The sequence below is a fragment of the Crinia signifera genome, chromosome 1 (assembly GCF_055691185.1).
Source record: "Crinia signifera chromosome 1, ASM5569118v1, whole genome shotgun sequence".
Classification (NCBI taxonomy): Eukaryota; Metazoa; Chordata; class Amphibia; order Anura; family Myobatrachidae; genus Crinia; species Crinia signifera.
Window position 1 is genome coordinate 181,437,723 of NC_139217.1, and position 21,528 is coordinate 181,459,250.

Here is a 21,528-nt window from a genome sequence, read left to right on the forward strand (position 1 = left end):
TTTGAAATTTCACCTACACTTTGTTTTAATTCCTGTGAAACACCTAAAGGGTTAACAAACTTCCAAAATGCTGTTTTGAATACTGTGAGGGGTGCAGTTTTTGAAATGGCATCATTTATGGGGGTGTCTCACATACAAGTCCCTCAAAGTCACATCAGAACTGAACTGGTCCCTAAAAAAATCAGTGTTTGAAATTTTCTTGAAAATTTGAGAATTTGCTATTCATATTGTAAGCCTCCTAGTGTCCAAAAAAATTAAAAGGAAGTTGAAATAATGATGGAAACATAAAGTAGACATATGGTCTATGTTAGTTATTAACTATTTTGAGTGGTATGATTATTTGTCTCACAAGCAGAAAATTTAACATTTTGCAAATCGCTAAATTTTCCATTTTTTCACGACATTTTGGTATTTTTCACAAAAAAACACAGACTGTATCGACCCAAATTTACCACTAATTTGAAGTACAATGTGTCACGGGAAAACAATCTCAAAATCACTGGGATAAGTAAAAGCAAAAAAAAGTTATCCCCACTTAAGTGAGACATGTCAGATTTGAAAAAAATGGCTCTGTCAGGAACGCAAAAACTAGCTCTGTCAGGAAGGGGTTAACATTCAAGTATTACTAAATATAAGAGTTATTGGTACTGAATTTGATTACAGGAAAAAGTGTACACTCTAGATAACTGTATTACCAAAGTTTTATTTTTTCCTTAATGAAATGGTAATACTATGAAAGAATTTTCACAACACCAAGAGTTTCAAACAGATATACAAATGGAGAGGAACATTCACAAAGTTGTTATGGTGCCCATACACGGTGCGATCATTGCATGCATTTTGGTCTGCATCGCATCCCATGTAAATTGCATGCAATTTGCATGCGATGCGCTTGGAATCTAGTTCAAAAAGTATGTGCAGCACATACTTTTTGAACTATGCCATGGGATGTGTGCGGGAGCTTGCATCGCACCCACAAAACGCACCGTGTATGGGCACCTTTAGCCAATGCATCCAGAGCCGTACACGGCTATAGCCATGAATCCCAGTTGAGCTTCCCGGCACTGCTTGCGACCCCGTTCCTTGCTGCAGGAAGGGGGGGTCTGAATTGTATCCCATTCGATGCACACGAGACCGCGCGTCAAACACATCCAATATGGGTCGATTTCTTGGCCCAATTCAGAGCAGAGGGCCCGATTTCTGGGGTCAAATCGCCCCAAATCAGACCACAGTATGGGGAGAAATTTCCCCAAATTCAGCTAAGAAGAGCGAGAACATAGGACTATGCTTTTATCATATGCACCCTCATGTTCTTTACCAGGAACTGGTGCAAACACATGTATACTATGTGAAGTAAAATAGTTTCTTAACTTGAATCTATAGGTTGTGAGCACCGATTTATTGTTTTGTAAAATGTTTAGAGTCATGTGACTTCTACATTAGTTAACAGAGACTGTAAAATCACCCCCTTCCTTTTGCCCGCTTTGCAATGACAGGACTACAGAGCTTTTTCACAGTACGAAACACTGACAATACAGCTATGCTGGTATACTTTCCAGAGATATTTTTAAAAAGCACATAATAAACGGATAAAGGACAATGAAATAAAATCAGATGCACGCTTAAAGGGCACTAATCTTGCTATTTAAAAGAAAAATGCTATGTGAGGATTGCTCTTTACATGCAGGTATTAAATAATCTCTCTTATGCTGGCCATACACTAGACCAACTTTCATCCAACTAGTTGGTTGGTTGGACTGAAAATCTGGTACTGTATGGGGGCAAATGCCAATAAGCAATTTGCTCACAAACTCAGGAGAATGGACAAAAACATTCAGTGAAATGGTTTAAATCAAATAGGTCCAACTACAGTACATTGTCACTGAGTGACAGTTGTTGTCCATTTTCCGATTTGGGAAACAAATGACTTAATTACAAATTATATTTGCTCCTATCCAGTTCCAGGTTTTTATTCTATCCAACCAACTAGATGGATGGTTGGTTGGAGGAAAGTTGGTCTGATGTGTGGCCGGCATAATACTGTCAAGAAAATGCAATTATGTTTTGTCAGCAATAAAAATTCCTCACACTTCTTATACGTATGAGTTGGCCAATGCAATGTGTGTGATCATTCATCATTGCTGCAGTCGTGTCGGACAGCCATTGTCGGTGCAGTTATGGTTTATTAGACCGACAGTGTCTAGGCTACAGTCAAAAGGTCAAGGTGAGGTTTTTTCTTTCATTTTTTGGGTCTATGTCGACATAGGTTGACATGAGCACCGTATAAGTGCGCTAGCCATATTTCAAGCATGGTGCCTCGCTGCACTCAGCACACTATTATAATCTGCCTGTATGCCTGCATGGATGGTAAAAGTATGAACAGGCTGGGGTTTGTTTTTTTAAATCATGAAAAACTTGCTGACATTTTTTCATGTCAACCCTCTGACTGTCAACCAATAGCTGTGAACCTTTTAACTGTCAACCTAGACACTGTAGAGCCTATGACTGGATACTTGTCTGTGCGCTGGGTCTCATGATACTATGACAGTACAATGTCAGGCACCTTTTTTGCATTTTTTTTGTTATAAATAAGTGGCACTTGTACATGTGAATGTGTATACAAAATTCTACAATGTACTGATGTGTCCTTTAGAACTTTGTTGCCACAATGCACAATCTCGTACAAATCCAGGCAACGCTATGTTGTGGCAGGATGCATATGCTCTCACCTACAGCTTTACTATACAATAGATCACGGGTGTCCCTGAGCTCCCATGATTTGCATGTCATGAAGCGTATACATTGGGGTAATGTTCTATGAGGACCATCTGTAACAGCAGTTTTTTTTTTCCCAACACAAGTTCCGTTATGTTCTGTAAAGATACTCAGGGCCATGCAATATACAAGTGTCAAATTAATCAGTACAGTCTCCTGGTGCATTAAAGCGACCAAATTGTGGAGTGTCTCATTTTCATCAGCAACCAGTGATGGTTGCTGATGAAAACGAGAAACTGTTCTGGAGGGGGTATGGATTATTTGGTCGACCTAAATATGGTCGACAGTCATTAGGTCAATATCACTGTGTCGCCATACTGCAAGGTCGACAGTTGATTAGGTCGACTCAAGCATTAAGTCGACATGGTCTATGTCGACAGTCAAAAGGTCGACGTGTGTTTCACTGTTTTTTTTTTTTTACCAAATGACGACACAGTTGACATGGGCACAGTTTTAGGTGCACCGCGTCCACTCGCATGGCTCACGGTGCACAATTTTATTCTCCCACCACGCCCTAGTGGATGGTTGGGCATGAAATACCACGTCGGCTCAACAAACAGTCAAAAACCCCATGTCGACCTAGACCATGACGACTTAATGCTTGTGTCCACCTAATCATCTGTCGACCTTGTCCCAAATTGACCTAGACCCCTGTTGACCTTGCAGTATGTCGACCTAGTGACTGTCATCTATAGGTCGACCAACTGACCGTATCCCTCTGGCCGCATGAGCGTGCTCCCAGCGACCTGTACACATGGGGATATGGTCTGAGATTTTGGCTGAAATTGCCCCGGGTGTACAGGGCTCTAGTTGCATCGCTTTGTATAAAATAAATAAATAAGTTGTTTTTTTTAAACTGACGCTAGCAAAATTTGCACAAGACCTATTAGAGAGCTCACACGCGGCAGACATCTTATGCTGCATGGTGTATTGAGGTTAGATGTATGAGGATATATCTGTATTTACCTTCAGTTAATCTTATTATACAATACGTAACTTGTTTGTGCTATGATTCCATTAATTTACAGTGCTTCAAAGAAAGATATTTAAAATAATGATCTGCCCAACTCCATTGTTGCACTTTTTCTGGTATCTTTGCAAGATTACTAATGAATAATGTGGGAGATGTATTAGGCCTGGTAAAGTGATAAAGGGGGGTATTCAATCGCCGGCAACCATCTCCCCATGGGGGAGATGGCCACCGGGCCCCATTCAATGCTGTCTTCTCCGACAGCATTGAGCAGGGTTTCTCGGCAGAACGAGCCCAACTTCACAAGCTGTCGGGCTCGTTCTGCCGAGAACAGCCGGGAATTGTCGAGCTCTTCCCGGCATAACTCACGGCCACGCCCCCTTCTCGTCCCACTACAGGCGGGACATTGAATCCCGTCTGCATGTTCTCGGTCGAGCTGACAGAGAACGGGCAGGGTCACGGCGGACGAGCAAGCTTGACTGCTGTGACCTACACATTGAATACCCCCCTTAGTGGTGCTAAAGTGGAAGGGGATATTGCACCAACCAATCAGCTGTGTTTGAAAAATGACAGGAGCTGATTAACTGGTGTGTTATCACCACTTTACCAGGCTTAGTACATCTGCCCCAGTGTGTAGAAGAATGGATTTAAACATTATATTGATGACGGTGGTAAAATGTTTGGTGTTGTAATAAATCAGGTAGTTTCATGTAAATTACTAAGGTGCATATGCAATCCAGGATCACAGCTGTCGATCCCTGTGTGGTCTGATCGACCACCTGCCGCTTGGCGCAAAAGGAGGTGTGGCCGCGAAAACGGTCATGGATTGGCGATCTGCGGCCGGGATCGCGACAATCCACCCCCGTTATCGGCAGAACGGGCCCGACAGCTTCTGAAGTCTGGCCCGTTCTGCCGTGATCCCGCTTCAATGCTGTTGCTAAAGACAGCATTGATCCGTTTAGCTTTACTATAAACACATTTGTGTATGCTGGTCACTTACATAGTTACATAGTAGGTAAGGTTGAATAAAGACTTTCGTCCATCAAGTTCAACCAAGTTAAGCTAATTCTCCCTAGATATCCTCATATTTAGTTGTTACATTTGCTTCCCTAATTTATTTTGAGTAGCCCTGGATATTTTTAGCCAATAAGTGCTCATCCAACCTTGACTTGAACGAATTTATTGTCGATGCCGACACAACCTCCTTTAGCAGAGAGTTACAAAGTTTGATTGCTCTGACTGTAAAAAATTTCCTTCTTCCAGCTGTATGAAATCTTTTTTCATCTAAGCTATGCTCATGGCCCCTGGTCCTAGTCTCATTTCTTGTAGTAAATAGGGTCTGTGACAATTCCTTATATTGTCCCCTGATGTATTTAAACATGGTAATCATGTCTCCCCTTAGTCTACGCTTTTCTAATGTAAATAGCCCCAGTTTCGATAGTCTCTCCTCGTAGGGTAGGAATTCCATTCTTCTTATAAGCTTTGTTGCCCTTCTTTGGATTTTTTCTATTTCTGCGATATCTTTTTTATAGTGCGGTGCCCAAAACTGCACTCCGTATTCAAGGTGAGGCCTAACCAAGGATTTATATAGTGGCATTATCACTTTTGAGTCTCGTGATTCCATGCCTCTTTTAATGCATGCAAGCATTTTTTTGCCTTCTTCATTGCTTCGTTACATTGGGCGCTACATCCCAGGTTATTATCTATAAGGACCCCTAAATCCTTTCTCTTTGCACTTTTGTCTGACCAGCAATCCGACATCAACGATCATCTGCCCCACGCTGACATGGGTGGAGGAAGCAGCAGCATTTATCCAACAGGTGTTAGTGGGAACCCCGGAGACAGTACACAGCCGGCGGCCAGACACAGAGGGACCCGATTCCTGACCACACACTACTCCATCATTACTCCCTAATATAAGAACATGCATACCATTAAATGCCCCGCCACTTGAAAGGAATGGGTACTCATAAATGAAAAGCCTAATCCAGGGTTACGGGAGAGAAAAAAGGTTGGGAACCAATGTCGTAGATCATCAATTGGAGCAGTTGAGCTGCAGAAAGCTTGTGGTTAAAGTTAATCGTTAAAAATAATATGGGGAGAAATGTACTTATTTAATCCCTACCACTTTAGTCATTATTTGGACTGTACATACTAGCAATAAAATGCTCCCTTTTTGATATAGCTGGAAAATTATTTTCCATGGTAGATGCTTTACTTATAGAATATTTGTTTAAGCAATGATGAAGATGTATGACTGTAAAATGTAATTGACCAGATGTTTTATTTTTCTATTGTTGTTTTATATCTGTACTTAGGACCACATGATTCACATGAAGTATGATTTTTTTTTCTTTTGTATTTCCCAGGTGCTCCTTATTATTAATGCATGTATTTATTTTAAAGCTCAAAGCAAGCATCAGAGACAATTATTTAATTAGCTGAATGACTTGGCAGCAGACAGATCTTCCCTGCTGCACTCTGAGGAATAACTTTGTAATCATTTCCCAAGGTTAGCATTAATCTTGGCACTAAGGACGCAGTCATAAAAGACCTGTCTCAATGGGAAGAATTGAAAAAGAGAAAATAGCCTTCAAATTAGATCTTATTTCCCCTCATTCTTTTGTTCATAAAAGCCCGTGCAAAAAGAAAAATGAAAAGTGAATTAATTTCTATGTTTTGAAAGAAAAAAACTTAAGTTATTCTTACAAATTTCCATGCCATGGAAGGAATTGCTGACTGGCACAGTAGAAAATCCCAATGTTTCAGGGTAGAAATCATATCTGCATATACAAATGCCGTTCAAGGAAACACAATCATAAATTACTCATCTTAATCATTAACTACACACAGTTAGATTTGACATTAGATTTTTACTATATCGTCAAGATCGCATGCGATCCCGATGCGCACTTCCGTGACAGCACAAATCGAAACCCAGATAGACAGGGCAGCAATGACTATATAGTGCAAATCTAATGCAGATTGTATGAATTGTATGTAAATAGTAGAGTTAGCAAAGATTGTATAGCACTCGAATCTTAAGTCGAATAGCAAGGGAATCTCACCGTGTGTACACACCATTAGAACTAATGGGGCCTATACTTGTAGCGATTTTGTATCATTTTCTAAGCTATCTGATTTATGGTGTGTACACACGGTGAGATTCCCTTGCTATTCGACTGCTAATTCTGTACTATTTACATACAATTCATGCTATTTACATTAGATTTGCACTATATAGTCATTGCTGCACTGTCTTTCTGGGTTTCGATTTGTGCTGCCATGGGAGCATGCATCGGGATCGCAAGGTAAAAAACCTGTACGATCTGCATACGATCCCGATGCGATTTTGACTATATAGTCAAAATCTCATGCTGATTGTACCCGTGTGTACACACCACAAGATTGGAGTGCTATACAATCTTTGTTATCTCTGTAATTTTTGCATACAATTCATACAATCTACATTAGATTTGCACTATATAGTAATTGCTGCCCTGTCTATCTGGGTTTTGATTTGTGCTGTCACGGGAGCACGCATCTGGATTGCAAGGTAAAAAACCTGTGCAATCTGCATATGATATGCATGCGATTTTGACTATAGAGTCAAAATCTAATGTCAAATCTCACTGTGTGTACACAGCATTAATTTGAATAGATTCCTTAGAAAACAAACTTACATTGCTCCATGTGTAGGGGGCCAAAGCAATAGGACCGCGCATCGATATCGCTGCATGATAAAGTAGTCTCACTGAAGAACACTGGACCTGACAGATTGCTCAGCACATATCACTGACACATCGCTGGGCTGAGCAATCTAGAATCACTCTGCAACATTGTCACGTGTCTAGGCCCCATAAAACTAATGTAAGGACTATCATTTTGAATGCATGAATTATCTGATTGCAACATGTTTCTAATTAATCAGAAGTACTAAGGGCGCTTGCTTAATATAAGAAGAAAATCATTTTAACACCAAAAATGGATTTGGCTGGAGGACCACACGTGAGAGTGAGCAGAAAATATAATGGAAATGTGCTTAGAACAGTGCTAGATATAGCCAAGAAAAATGTAATTCACATTAAGGAATGTGCCGCAGTAAATTAACAGAGTTATTTTAGTAATGTAATAAAGTCTCCATGTTGAAGCTAACTCCTATCACATTTTCCCTGTTCTACAAATAAAACAAGATTTAAGTCGCTCAGTACTTGATTAAAGTAGGTTAGAAGGAATGCCGGAGCAGATGTGCTAGGCGGTATTTGTAACGGACTCTCACTGCACACATCGCTAGGCATCAAAGCAAACTGCATGAAGGAGAGCCCCTTCGCAGTGTGCTCTGATGCCTCTTTCCTGATTCAGAACCAATAGAAAAGCTAATGGTCAATTCCATAGAAATATAAAATCAAAGCACAAAGGTAGGACTTTTATATATACCCCTCATCAAATGTTCCTTTTCGTTACACCAGTGACAATAATTTACCTGCAATTTTAGTACACACAGTAAAAAGTGTTACTATTCTTCTTTTTCCACTTTGACAAGTTGTCTCTAGCATTCTTGTGGGCCCATACTCAACTACAATAATGAATTCTAGACACACATAACAAAGTGTTATGTGAAAATAGTTTCTTATTTTTTCTGATAAAATCATAGAAAGTAAAATAAAACAAAGATTGGTATTGTATGTAAATACCTGTTCAATTGGAATATGCTTCACAAGGCCACTGACGACAGTCCTTGGTGTGGCTTCTCCTACGTCTACTTCTTCTACATACAGGGAATCTGCATCTGGATGCTTCTTGGCTGAGATGATACAGCCCACACGCAGGTCCAAGCGAGAGACATCAACTGGCCTAGAGTCATCCACCACTGCAGTCGATTTCTTCTCTTTTTTCTCTCCTGTAACCACATCGGAAAACTTTTTGTACCGTACTGGACACCAACAAATACTGTAGTATTCTTCCCCTGCCCAATGTAACTGTACAACTTTCAGTGATTATGTACTGGACAGAATGTTACTCTACATCAGGGCTGTGGAGTCGGAGTAAATTTCGAGTACCTGGAGTCGGAGTCGGCAAACAATGCACTGACTCCGACTCCGAAAACTATAATTAATGACTTCTCTACTGTAAGAATAAAGACCAATGCATGCAGTGCCTCACGTAACCGCAAAATGAACATGTTAAGGGACCGTGAAAAAGCATGCTTTTCATGTGCTTCACTATATGGCACACAACGCACAATTCGGAGCACCAATACTTATAAATGTATTCTCCCTTGTAGTTTACAACTTATTTCCAACGTTCAATAAGGTTTTCAATACCTCGTTGGTAGAAATCACCTGGTGTAGACTCGAAAAATCATTCAACCAAGCTCTCCCACCGTACGCACAACATCTTTTTACGCGGATGAAGATCTTGTTTCATGCGATTGGTCGTCTGTTTAACTTGGCTAAGCCATTCCTTACGCTGGTTCATATTGATGTACAGGCACCATTTTTCGTCGCCAGTAACAAAACGGTAAATAAATCGTTCCTTGTGTCCATGAATTGAAAGGTGACGAGCAAGCAAACCAGCAGAGATTGTGGCTCGTTGAGTTTTGTTGTCGTCACAAAGCATGCGGAACTCATGCTCCACACTTCTGAACCTTTCCTATTGAGTGAAGATTCTTCTCTATAAATAGAAGAGCTTAGAAGGACTTGATGGAACAGCTTCTTGGATTCAACTGTTAGTGTTTATATTTATTGTAAAACCTGCATGCCTGCTTGTCTGTATGAGGGTAGATATGTGTAGATGTTTCTGGAAGAAACTGTCTATCCTAGGTTTTTAAGTGTGGTGCAAGCAGGCCCGGCAACAGGGGGGTACAAAGGGTACCCCCATACCGGGCCCCAAGGCTATGAGGGGCCCCAAGGTGTAGGGAGCACTCGCACAGCCAGGAAGGGAGAGGAGAGTCTGGTCAGAGTTTGCTGTTGCTGCAGCAGCAGCACAGGAGCCAGATCTCAATGCAGGAAGGCAGGAAGTGAGATTAGTAGTAATAATATGTATGTTGCCTTTCTTTCCTTCAAGGAGTGTATCAAATACATTCGCATATTAATACAGAGGAGTCGGAGTCGAGGAGTCCGAGTCAGAAGTATGAGGAGTCGGGGTCGGAACATTTATCTACCGACTCCACAGTCCTGCTCTACATAACACTCTAATTTGGTAATTCTGGCTAATGTTGATAAATTAATAATTAAAATTTTCAGGGTGGCTCGTTATTTAGGTTGAATTGAGATCCAGGACCTTGCAAAATGCCAGCAACAATAAGACCACACATTTTTGGTTTACAGAATACTAGGCTTTCCAACAGATACTAACAAATACTAAATTATAAAAAGAAAAAAAATTCTAGCATTTGATGGTGTTTGTATATAATGAATACAAATGTCAACTAGCTTAACATTGGCACAGCAAGTCTTTCTACATGTTCACATATTTTAGTAACTTTACATGAACTGTGCACTTAACATGATAAATTTCTGCAAAAAAAGTTCATGAAAGTTATTGTGCTCTTTACATTTATTTATAGACTTTTCTGGAACATGGACAGAACCTGCTTTCTGTTTTGCTTTTCTTTCCCTACACTATTATTTATTAACAGTTTTTTATATAGCACACATATTCCGCAGCACTTAATATCCAATGTTTCCCGATATTTCAGATCCTCGGAAATATAATTTCACGCAGAATAAATGGAATTCACAGTATAGATGGGATTCGCATACCATCTATTCAATCATTTTCATCCCGGAATCCACATTCAATTGTTCCACATTGAATGTAGATTCAACTTTTCCAAAATGGCCGAATCTGCAGCAGCATAGGTGCTGGCCCATATTACCAAGTACTGGAAATATTGGCCAGCACTGAACACCCCCCTTACTCATGTACCAGTTTTATTTACTATTCCCTAATAGATTAATAGATTTTGAAAGCCCTTTATGCCAAAAAAAGTGTAAACACCCTCCTAAAGATTGATTTAAACCATATCCTGGAAACCAAGCCCACGGTCTTTAAAATAGATTGTGCAAACACTGATATGTGCACAACTTAAAATAGAATGGTTTGTTGAATGACAAGCAATTGCTCCGAATATTTCGAGTTAAGCCTCTCTTTCAGCATGTGCTGTGCTAGCATCCAACACAGGCGTCAAATATAATTAGAGGGTAATAAAGCAAATTGATAAAAGAACAAAGCTAAGCTGGTCGCTATCCAATATCTGGAGATGAAATTGAATACCCTTGAGGTAAGCCTTCTATTTTGGACATGTCGGAGAGACTAACTGCCTCCAGAATGTATTAAAAAAAATAAAAAAATAGCGATCTGGATTTAAAGAATTTTTACAGTACGAGTTGGACAGAGAGATCTACATGTATTTCAGGTCTCAATTCCTCTTTAAAATTGATTAGCAAAATAGAGGATTCTACTTGAGAAAAAGGAATAAGGAACAGGCTGCAGATCTCTGGGCTAATCAAGCCATGACACATATGTTAAAAGTTCAAGGATGTGCCTGCACTGCCAAGGCGGTCTCATTTTAACCATTTCTCAAAATCAGACTCAAGCCAGGAAATGAGACAGGCAGATATTTAAGACATAGTGGGATCTTGTTACAAGAGATATGACCCCCTAACTTCAAGGCTCTCCGGCATATAGAAGGATTTAGTGAAGCTTTATTCTGGTGGTGTGCGGAGGCAATACAAGTGCCAGACACCACCATTAAAAATCCCCATTACTATCAATGGAAAAACACTGCTACATCCCCAGGCTTTAAAGAGACCGTCTGCGCTGCACATTAAAGCTTAAAACTAGCAGTTGCAGCTCGGTTTGTTAGGCAGTGGAGCCATGAAATAACGGTCCTGGTACAGCGCTGCAGGAACATCAGTAATTCAATACATTCCAGAGAGAGTGTGCTAGGTTGTAGTGAGGGGAACAGTTTGTTGTGAACGTTCCTGAGCTTTTGAAATCTTACCGGTAACAATCAGCTAGCGAGCACGGAGCGATGTCATCATCAATTTTAGAAACAACAAAAGGTAAATCAAAAGCAAGTTATTGAAACCACATTGCTAGCATGGTGTTTGCCACTGTGACCCAATGATGTGATTTGATTACAGAGGCAGAACTTCAGAGCTGTATTTGTGGGGCCAGGAAGGAATAGACAAATTGTTCAAGACACTACAAAACTTCACATACTGCATCTACAGAAAATCTTACATGTGGCCACTTTATACTCACAGGAACAAAAGGAGAACTACATTAGTTATGTTAAAAAATCAAATAAAGGGATTGCGTAGATCAGCAATGGGCAACAGGAGGTCTGAGGCCACATGTACCGTCAGCTGCTTTATAGCAGGTCTGCCCCAGCAATGACGCTCTGTTTTATGTCCCCGGTGCTTCATCTACAGCCCCTGCTATTCTAACAAATGACGTAGCAGATTCCAGCCTTGCACCTACATTTCTATGGCTAGAAGGAACGCTGCCCACTCAGATGGCACATTTGGCTGTCAGAATTACAGCTTGTAACACTTACTTTCTTCTTACATCACAGAACATGTATTATAAATGTTTGGTCATACGTAATATTGGGTCTCTTCTTTGATCAAATGTAAATGTAACTTATTACCGAGACCAAAGGTAATTTGCAGCCCTCTTAAATGTTCAAGCGCAGTACATCCAGCCATTCCAATGATCAGGTTGTCTTTCACTGGTCTAGGCTTGTGTGATGAAAACACAAATAAAGGATCTGATTCTGAGTTAGGAACAAAGCAGGGATTTGCAGTCAGAGTGTCCCCCTACCATACTCCATGTCATAAACCAGAGTTGTGATTTAAAATGTGTAGAATAATACTATAATAAGAAGATATTTAACATCTTCTTTGTTTCATCTAAAAAACTGGACAAATTGATGGAGCTTCCTAAAATTGCAGGGACAAACCAGAGATGAGGCAGTCAGTCTCACCTCTGATAGTCAAACACTGCTTGCAGAGCTAGTGCTGTGCCCATAGAGACATGGGGGTGGGGGTGACTTGAGCAATGATGGATGTGTCAAGTGGCCAGTAAGAGCACTGCTCAGGGAAAGGAGCTTAGTCGGGGCAGCAGCAGACATAACACAGTGATGCAGGTGGGACACTGAAGCTTAATGTAGTGAGGAGGGAGTTACAATCAATAGGGGGTGAGACAGGCTGCTGGTACTCAGATGCATCCCTCCCCAGACACTGACCTCAATGGGCCAAAGCAGTGTAACTCTGAGCCTTTGAATACTATGATGCACTGCAGGTAGAGCAGGTACACAATTTGCAGAGAGATTTAGGCGTCAGCAGGGTGAGTCCAAACTGAAATCAAGTTGCAGTATAAAAATAAAGCTGTCCATGATTTGTGGGCCATATCCAAAAACAGCCAGTTTTAAATATTAAATGTATTTGAACCATTGTCTCTCCAAAAGCTATACACCTTTCCCACCAATATGCTGGGTCCGACCATGGTTTTTAAACACATTGGTGGATGGACTCCTTTCAGAGTACCCTTGTGCAGTCTTTCTGTTCTGCAAGCGAAATTTTAAGAGCCCTTTTCCACCCAGGTACACGCAACATTAACCTGGATTATCACAGAAGTGGAAAAGAGGTATTACTTCCTTTTTGTTCTTTGCTTACAACTCAGAATCAGCCTCAAAATTTAATATTATTATAATAATAATAATAATAATATTTTTTTTCCCCCCAAAGTACAGTAGTTTGATATTTATGGGCCTCATTTAATCTGGTGGATCTGTCGCTGCTGCATACAAGCATCAGCAATAGTACTAACACAGTAATGCAGGAGGTGATCACACCTTCATCTGCATTACTTATCCGAACTATGGCCTAGGACTCAGTATTGGATCACCTCTGACACCACTGACTGACTGTGTGACACATGGGGTTGTGAAAGCTGGCCGCTGAATCTGCTACATACAGGCTAGAAAACATCCTGATGCTGAGATCCTGGCCTTTTCCCTCCCTCGCAATGCTGGCAACAGGTCTCTAAATAAAATGAGGCCATTGCCTCCCCACCTCTAAATGGCATCAGACTGTCAATTATTGATAGTGAAAGGGCTTTTTTGCGCTCGCCATGCTGTCTGACTCCGGGCAGTCGGGATCCCGACATTGGGATAATGACTGTCGGGATCCCGACTGTCGGAGTCCCGTACCACACCCACAGTGCAGATCCTTTATGACAGGTTAAAAGTCCATGTTTCAGAATTTATCTCCCCCCTAGTAACTGCTCTGTTTAGTTGTAGGTTTAATAATTAAGTAGGGGAGATAGTAGTAACACAGATGTATAAAACATCCCTATTAAGAAGTCACCAAATGGAAGATTGGACTAATTTAATATTTTTATTTTTAATGTTTTGTTTTTCAAATTATTTTTGTCTCACCAGCGGAAATCTAACTTGACACAAGTCACACAGTTTTATTTATTCTCATACCAATTGTCTAGAAAGTGTGAAGTGGAAAAAGTCCTGCTGAGAGCTGAGAGCGGTAGTACTGCACATCTCTTTCCTTTTTTGGAAGACTCAACAAACAGGCCACAGTCAGTAAACCTTGCTGGCGTTAAAAACAAATTCAGCTTCATAATTGGTTTATTGGATTACAATCAATGAGTGCAACTTTCTAATTATGACATATGTATTCCAGATGGTATTTTGTTTTCCTTTCCAGAGGAAACCATGGCTTCCAAGTGTGAATAGACTTGATGAAATTTAAATGCCTATCACCATGGAGTGCTACAAAATACTGTTGTGGGTTGCATAGATACAGGTACACCACCGATTTTCCGGCATCATCGGTTCCAGTGCCGTTCCGGATTATCGATTTTTCCGGATTATCGAAGGTTTCATGGATGACTAGTTTTTTAGTGATTTAACACCTTCATCACATTTCTAAAGCAATAATTAGTAAAGTATATGCAACAGCATAATATTAATGAATGAATAAACACAGTAGAGTATGCAAAACTGTTTATTACAGTGTAGTACGTGCTGTACAACCAAATCAGGTATCAGGTACATTTTGAACAAACACAGTAAGGGCCTTATTCAAGTTCACTCTTTCTGACAAAATGCTTCTTAGATGGACAGAACCATGTGCACTGCAGGTGGGGCAGATGTAACATGTGCATAGAGAATTATGTTTGGGTGAGGTTTTACTTCAATATGAGATCTATATTGTATTGTAAAAATAAAGCAGTCAGTATCTTCCCTGCACAGAAACAAAATAACTCACATAATTCTCTATGCACATGTTACATCTGCCCCACCTGCAGTGCACATGGTTCTGTCCATCTAAGAAGGATTTTGTCAGAAAGAGTGAACTTGAATAAGGCCCAAAGTGCAGTATGAATTAAAGTCACTACAGGTACAGTACCTGTACTCTAAACCTCCTACAGCATGACAGTAACTGTAACCCCCCTGCAGCCAAACATCCACTACGCCATATGAACGTACCTCCACAGCTGAACTCTAAACCTTCCACAGCCCACCTCTAAATCTTCCACAGCCCACCTCTTATCACTTACTGCAAACCTTCCACACTTTCTGTAAACCTTCCACAGCCCACCTCTAAACCTTCCACAGCCCACCTCTTATCACTTACTGCAAACCTTCCACACTTTCTGTAAACCTTCCCCACAGCCCACCTCTAAACCTTCCACAGCCCACCTCTTATCACTTACTGCAAACCTTCCACACTTTCTGTAAACCTTCCCCAGCCCACCTCTAAACCTTCCACAGCCCACCTCTTATCACTTACTGCAAACCTTCCACACTTTCTGTAAACCTTCCACAGCCCACCTCTAAACCTTCCACAGCCCACCTCTTATCACTTACTGCAAACCTTCCACACTTTCTGTAAACCTTCCCCACAGCCCACCTCTAAACCTTCCACAGCCCACCTCTTATCACTTACTGCAAACCTTCCACACTTTCTGTAAACCTTCCCCACAGCCCACCTCTAAACCTTCCACAGCCCACCTCTTATCACTTACTGCAAACCTTCCACACTTTCTGTAAACCTTCCCCACAGCCCACCTCTAAACCTTCCACAGCCCACCTCTAAACCTTCCACAGCCCACCTCTTATCACTTACTGCAAACCTTCCACACTTTCTGTAAACCTTCCACAGCTCACCTCTAAACCTTCCACAGCCCACCTCTAAACCTTCCACAGCCCACCTCTTATCACTTACTGCAAACCTTCCACACTTTCTGTAAACCTTCCCCACAGCCCACCTCTAAACCTTCCACAGCCCACCTCTTATCACTTACTGCAAACCTTCCACACTTTCTGTAAACCTTCCCCACAGCCCACCTCTAAACCTTCCACAGCCCACCTCTTATCACTTACTGCAAACCTTCCACACTTTCTGTAAACCTTCCACAGCTCACCTCTAAACCTTCCACAGCCCACCTCTAAACCTTCCACAGCCCAACTCTAAATCTTCCACAGCCCAACTCGTATAACTAACTGAAAACCTCCCACAGTCCAAATCCCCCTCCAACCTATTCATCATCTTGGACTTGAAGTATTTCAGGTGGGACAGTCGCATCTGGGATGCCTGGGGAACAGGGACCTGTTGTAGAAGTTGAAGGAATCGGAGATGCTACAGTACTGGTTCTGCTCAGAGGCACATTCTTACATAGCTTCTTAAACACGACATCAAGTTGAGGTTGTTTCATAAGTTTTGACCTTTCCCTGTACAGTTTTTCTTTCATCAATTGAAAATGCATTAGTTCTTGTGCTGTCACAAAGTTACGTTGTTCTAGTCCTTTGATTAGCTCACTTGTCATCTCAATCAGTTTGTCAATACTAGTGGGGATTTCAATTACATCCTCTTCACTCCCACCATCATCACTTTCAATGATTTTTTCAGGATTCAAAACCATATCTATTATTTCAGAGTCAGAACAGTGACGTACAACAGGTATTTCAACGTCAACCTCCATCCACTCTGCTAGGTTTTCTTCGTTCAGCCTACTTGATAGATCGTTGCCAGCAGTTCCAGTACCTGTACATCTTTTTGCATATTCAAGTAAATCAAGAACACATTCTTTATCATGTGCTCCACGAAATCCCGTGAAGGCAATACTTTGATCTTCATCAGGTGCATTTTCAAACACCATGGCAGGCCACAACTTATGCCATCCATTCTTTAGTGTTAATGAATTTACATTCTCCCAAGCACTAGCAACAAACCAAAGAACATCTTTCATGTTAAAGTCTTTGATAAATGACTGAATAGGCTTTCCTGAATTCACCACATCTAGCATGTGTTTCATGAAAAGTGTGCGATACTTGGCCTTCATAGAGCGCAATAGGTACTTGTGAGTTATCTGGACGCCCGATTTTTTGATTGTATGCCTTAAGTTAAGGCATACAATCAGATGCGATGCGATGCGATATCGCATCGCATGCGATGACCCGATTTTTCCATAGGAATCAATGTTAAAATGGACTGAGTCCATTTTAACATGGAATTCAATTGGAAAAAGGGGTCCTTTTCATACCCCTACTATCCAAGTGGGCATGGAGTTGGATATAAACCTGTGGCGAGCGTAGCGAGCCACCGAGCCCGAAGCGTGGCGAGCGAAGCGAGCCCCGCGAGGGGACGGTATTCCGTGTCCGCTCGCCACGCTTCGGGCTCGGTGGCTCGCTACGCTCGCCACAGGTTTATATCCAACTCCATGCCCACTTGGATAGTAGGGGTATGAAAAGGACCCCTTTTTCCCATTGAATTCCATGTTAAAATGGACTCAGTCCATTTTAACATTGATTCCTATGGAAAAATCGGGTCATCGCATCGCATCGCATCCGATGGTCGCATGCGATGCGATGCGATGTCCCGATCCGACCCGATTTAGAAATCGGGCGTCCGGATAACTCACAAGTACCGCGCAATATTCCTTGATCTTGTGGTTGGATAAGCGATGTACAGTTTGGTGGTAAGTATGCTGTAAAAACATTATTTTTGCGCAGCAGATCAGCACTAGGGTGAGCTGAACAGTTGTCCAGGAGAAGAAGAATTTTGCAGTTCTCTACTAGGCCTACAGATGTGCAGTGTGCTCTGGCTTCTGCCACAAAATACTTTGTAAACCACTCTAGCATTAACTCAGTAGTAATCCATCCATTTTTATTTGCGCGATAAATTACAGGATACACTTTAACACCTTTTAAAGCCCTAGGGCATTTACTTTTTCCGATCACTAGTGGCTTACATCGGTGAGTTCCAGCAGCATCGGAGCAGCCTAAGACAGTAACTCTGTCCTTAGATTGTTTAAACCCTGTGGGGGCTTCTTCATCCTCCATTGATAAGGTTTTCCTAGGAGTGCATCTCCAATAAAGTGCAGTTTCATCCGCATTATAAACTTGCTGGGGGGTGAGGTTTTTGTCAGACACAAGCTTTGCAAACTCAACCACATACTCTTCAGCTGCTTCATGGTCTGCAGACCGTTTTTCTCCACACACTTTACGCATCGAAATTCCGTGACGTGTCTTAAACCTATGCAGCCATCCTTCACTGTAATCACACTCATAGTCAAGGTTTAGTGCTTTATGGAACAACTTAGCTTGTTCCTGTACCATGATGCCCGACAAGTCTACACCATCACTCCGACGTTGTCGAAACCATTCCAGCAACACTCGATCATGCTCAGTGCTTTTACCAGTTTTCATAGTTTTGCGAATGCTCATTTGCTTCTTCGATTCACTTTCTGCAAAGAACTGCAATATTTTCTCCCTTTGCTTTTTGATGTCATACACTGTTGAGGAACCAAGACTGTATGTATCACACAGCTTCTTCACTGACACACCACGGTCAAGTTTTTGTAATATCTCAACTTTTGCCTGCACCGATATAGACTTGTGTTTACGCTTTATACCTGTACCACGACTGTTCTTGGAAGGCCTAGCAGCATTACTGTCACTTGAACTGTCTGGGGATGCCATAACAGCCCCACTGCTGCCTGCTGTGTCACCTGCAGTGTGCTTGGAAGCTGTACCCAGTGGCACTTGAACATGCTGTGTGTTCCGCCCATGTGCGGTACTTGCTGGGACCTTGGCTGCCATATGACCCCCACTGCTGCCCGCTGTGTCACCTGCAGTGTGCTTGGAAGCTGTAACCAGTGGCACTTGAACATGCTTTCTCTTCTGCCCATGTGCGGTACTTGCTGGGACCTTGGCTGCCATATGACCCCCACTGCTGCCCGCTGTGTCACCTGCAGTGTGCTTGGAAGCTGTAACCAGTGGCACTTGAACATGCTTTCTCTTCTGCCGATGTGCGGTACTTGCTGGGACCTTGGCCGCCATATGACCCCCACTGCTGCCTGCTGTGTCACCTGCAGTGTGCTTGGAAGCTGTACCCAGTGGCACTTGAACATGCTTTCTCTTCTGCCCATGTGCGGTACTTGCTGGGACCTTGGCCGCCATATGACCCCCACTGCTGCCTGCTGTGTCACCTGCAGTGTGCTTGGAAGCTGTACCCAGTGGCACTTGAACATGCTTTCTCTTCTGCCGATGTGCGGTACTTGCTGGGACCTTGGCCGCCATATGACCCCCACTGCTGCCTGCTGTGTCACCTGCAGTGTGCTTGGAAGCTGTAACCAGTGGCACTTGAACATGCTTTCTCTTCTGCCCATGTGCGGTACTTGCTGGGACCTTGGCCGCCATATGACCCCCACTGCTGCCTGCTGTGTCACCTGCAGTGTGCTTGGAAGCTGTAACCAGTGGCACTTGAACATGCTTTCTCTTCTGCCCATGTGCGGTACTTGCTGGGACCTTGGCCGCCATATGACCCCCACTGCTGCCTGCTGTGTCACCTGCAGTGTGCTTGGAAGCTGTACCCAGTGGCACTTGAACATGCTTTCTCTTCCACCCATGTGCGGTACTTGCCTGGGCCTTGGACGACATATCACCCCCACTGCTGCCTGCTGTGTCACCTACAGTGTGCTTGGAAGCTGTACCCAGTGGCACTTGAACATGCTTTCTCTTCCGCCCATGTGCGGTACTTGCTGGGACCTTGGCCGCCATATCACCCCCACTGCTGCCTGCTGTGTCACCTGCAGTGTGCTTGGAAGCTGTATCCAGTGGAACTTGAACATGCTTTCTCTTCCGCCCATGTGCGGTACTTGCCGGGACCTTGGACGACATATCGCCCCCACTGCTGCCCGCTGTGTCACCTGCAGAGTTATTGGAAGCTGTATCCAGTGGAACTTGCTCATGATGTGTGTTCCGCCAATGTGCGGTACTTGCCGGGACCTTGGGCGACATATCACTCCCACTGCTGCACGCTGTGTCACTTGATTTCACCTCAGACGCCATGATGCTTTCTGTGTCACCTGCAGTGTCCGCAGAAGCTAACTTGCGCCTATTGCGTGTTACGCCCATGCGCAGAAAGTGTTCCGGATTAAAAGAGTTTAATGGACCTCTTTTAATCCGGACAATTTTGCTCTGTCCGGATTAAAAGAGGTTCCGGATCAACGGTTGCCGGAAAATCGGTGGTGTACCTGTAATACAGTAACTCTTACCACACTGTTCTGTGGAAATGGAAAACGGTGGCAAACATAAGAAATCCACATAAGGGATAATGAATGTCCACAAACTCAGGGCTCCAGGACTTAACTGTTCTTTCCTTTTATACCCTTCCTATGATTAATACCTTTTTTACCATTGTTGCAGACATAGAAGAAACATACACATTACTTTATATTATAAAGCACAGTAAAGGGATTAAAATAATCCGCACTCAACGAACTACAAGAGAGCATATAGACATCACAAGAGTTTCTGTGGACAAGGGTGACCATGGGAACAAAGGTGTACTTGTGACAAGGATAATGCAAGGGCAAGTGAGGCATGAGAGCCTAGAATCTAATATGGAGGGGTGTAACTAGGAAGGTGAACGGGGATAAAAACTGGGTAATAATGTGTTCTTGTACATTATTGCCACAGTCATGCCAAACATCTCCTCTCATCATGCCAGTTCCACACTGCTAGTGTCGGGCACCTTTCTGACAAATAATACATCTTAAGACACGATGCAGCTAAAACGCACTAGGGCACTGTGCTGATTAATTTGATATGCAACACTTGTCTATCAGTGACCGTGTATTACAGTCACTGAATCTGTATAGGAAGTGCTACAATATAACAGTTGCAGTTATTTTACAACACAATCTCCATTGTGCTCCATTTACAGAATCAAAGACACAACATACAAGTTCATCATATCAGATTATTCAGACAGTGTCCTGGTGCGTCCTAGTTGTATCACATTGCATCTCAGGGGCTTATTCAGACCTAATAGCTGGTTTCTGAATTCACAATCTGTTCGATTATGAAATGACCGTGCATGTGTACAGATCGTAGTGTGCATGCGCAAGCCAAAATAGCACAGACAGAAATAGAGAAAATATCTCATCGCCATTTGCTGGACAGGAAGTCATGGTTTGGGGGTGGTGACCGGTCATATTCTGGGAGTGTCTGAAAAAACATAGGCATGCCCAGGCATTTTAAGGGAGGGTGCAAAGGCATTTTAAGGGAGCTTTAATCAGCCTGTATCACACTGGGCAATTTCGAGCTGAAAACATGTCAGTATTGTCGTTTGAGCTGCTTTCAGCTCAAAAGCTGTCCAATGTGTATGGGGCAGTGAGGAGCGCTGATGCGTGCTCCAGCATCATTGCCGGCCACGACCACTCATGAGTGACAGGGTGGATGGCTT

The 21,528-nt window shown here is 42.5% G+C and overlaps 1 protein-coding gene across 3 annotated transcripts in view; it reads right to left on the reverse strand.

The window, feature by feature from the left end:
* The window catches only part of AIMP1 (aminoacyl tRNA synthetase complex interacting multifunctional protein 1), a 70,382-nt gene that overhangs the window by 12,459 nt on the left and 36,395 nt on the right, over positions 1 to 21,528 (reverse strand). For all 3 annotated transcript variants that reach the window (XM_083178678.1, XM_083178685.1, XM_083178694.1), the window contains one exon: positions 8,440 to 8,645. In XM_083178678.1, coding sequence (XP_083034804.1) covers positions 8,440 to 8,645 — 206 coding nt within the window. The remainder of the gene's footprint in view (positions 1 to 8,439; positions 8,646 to 21,528) is intronic.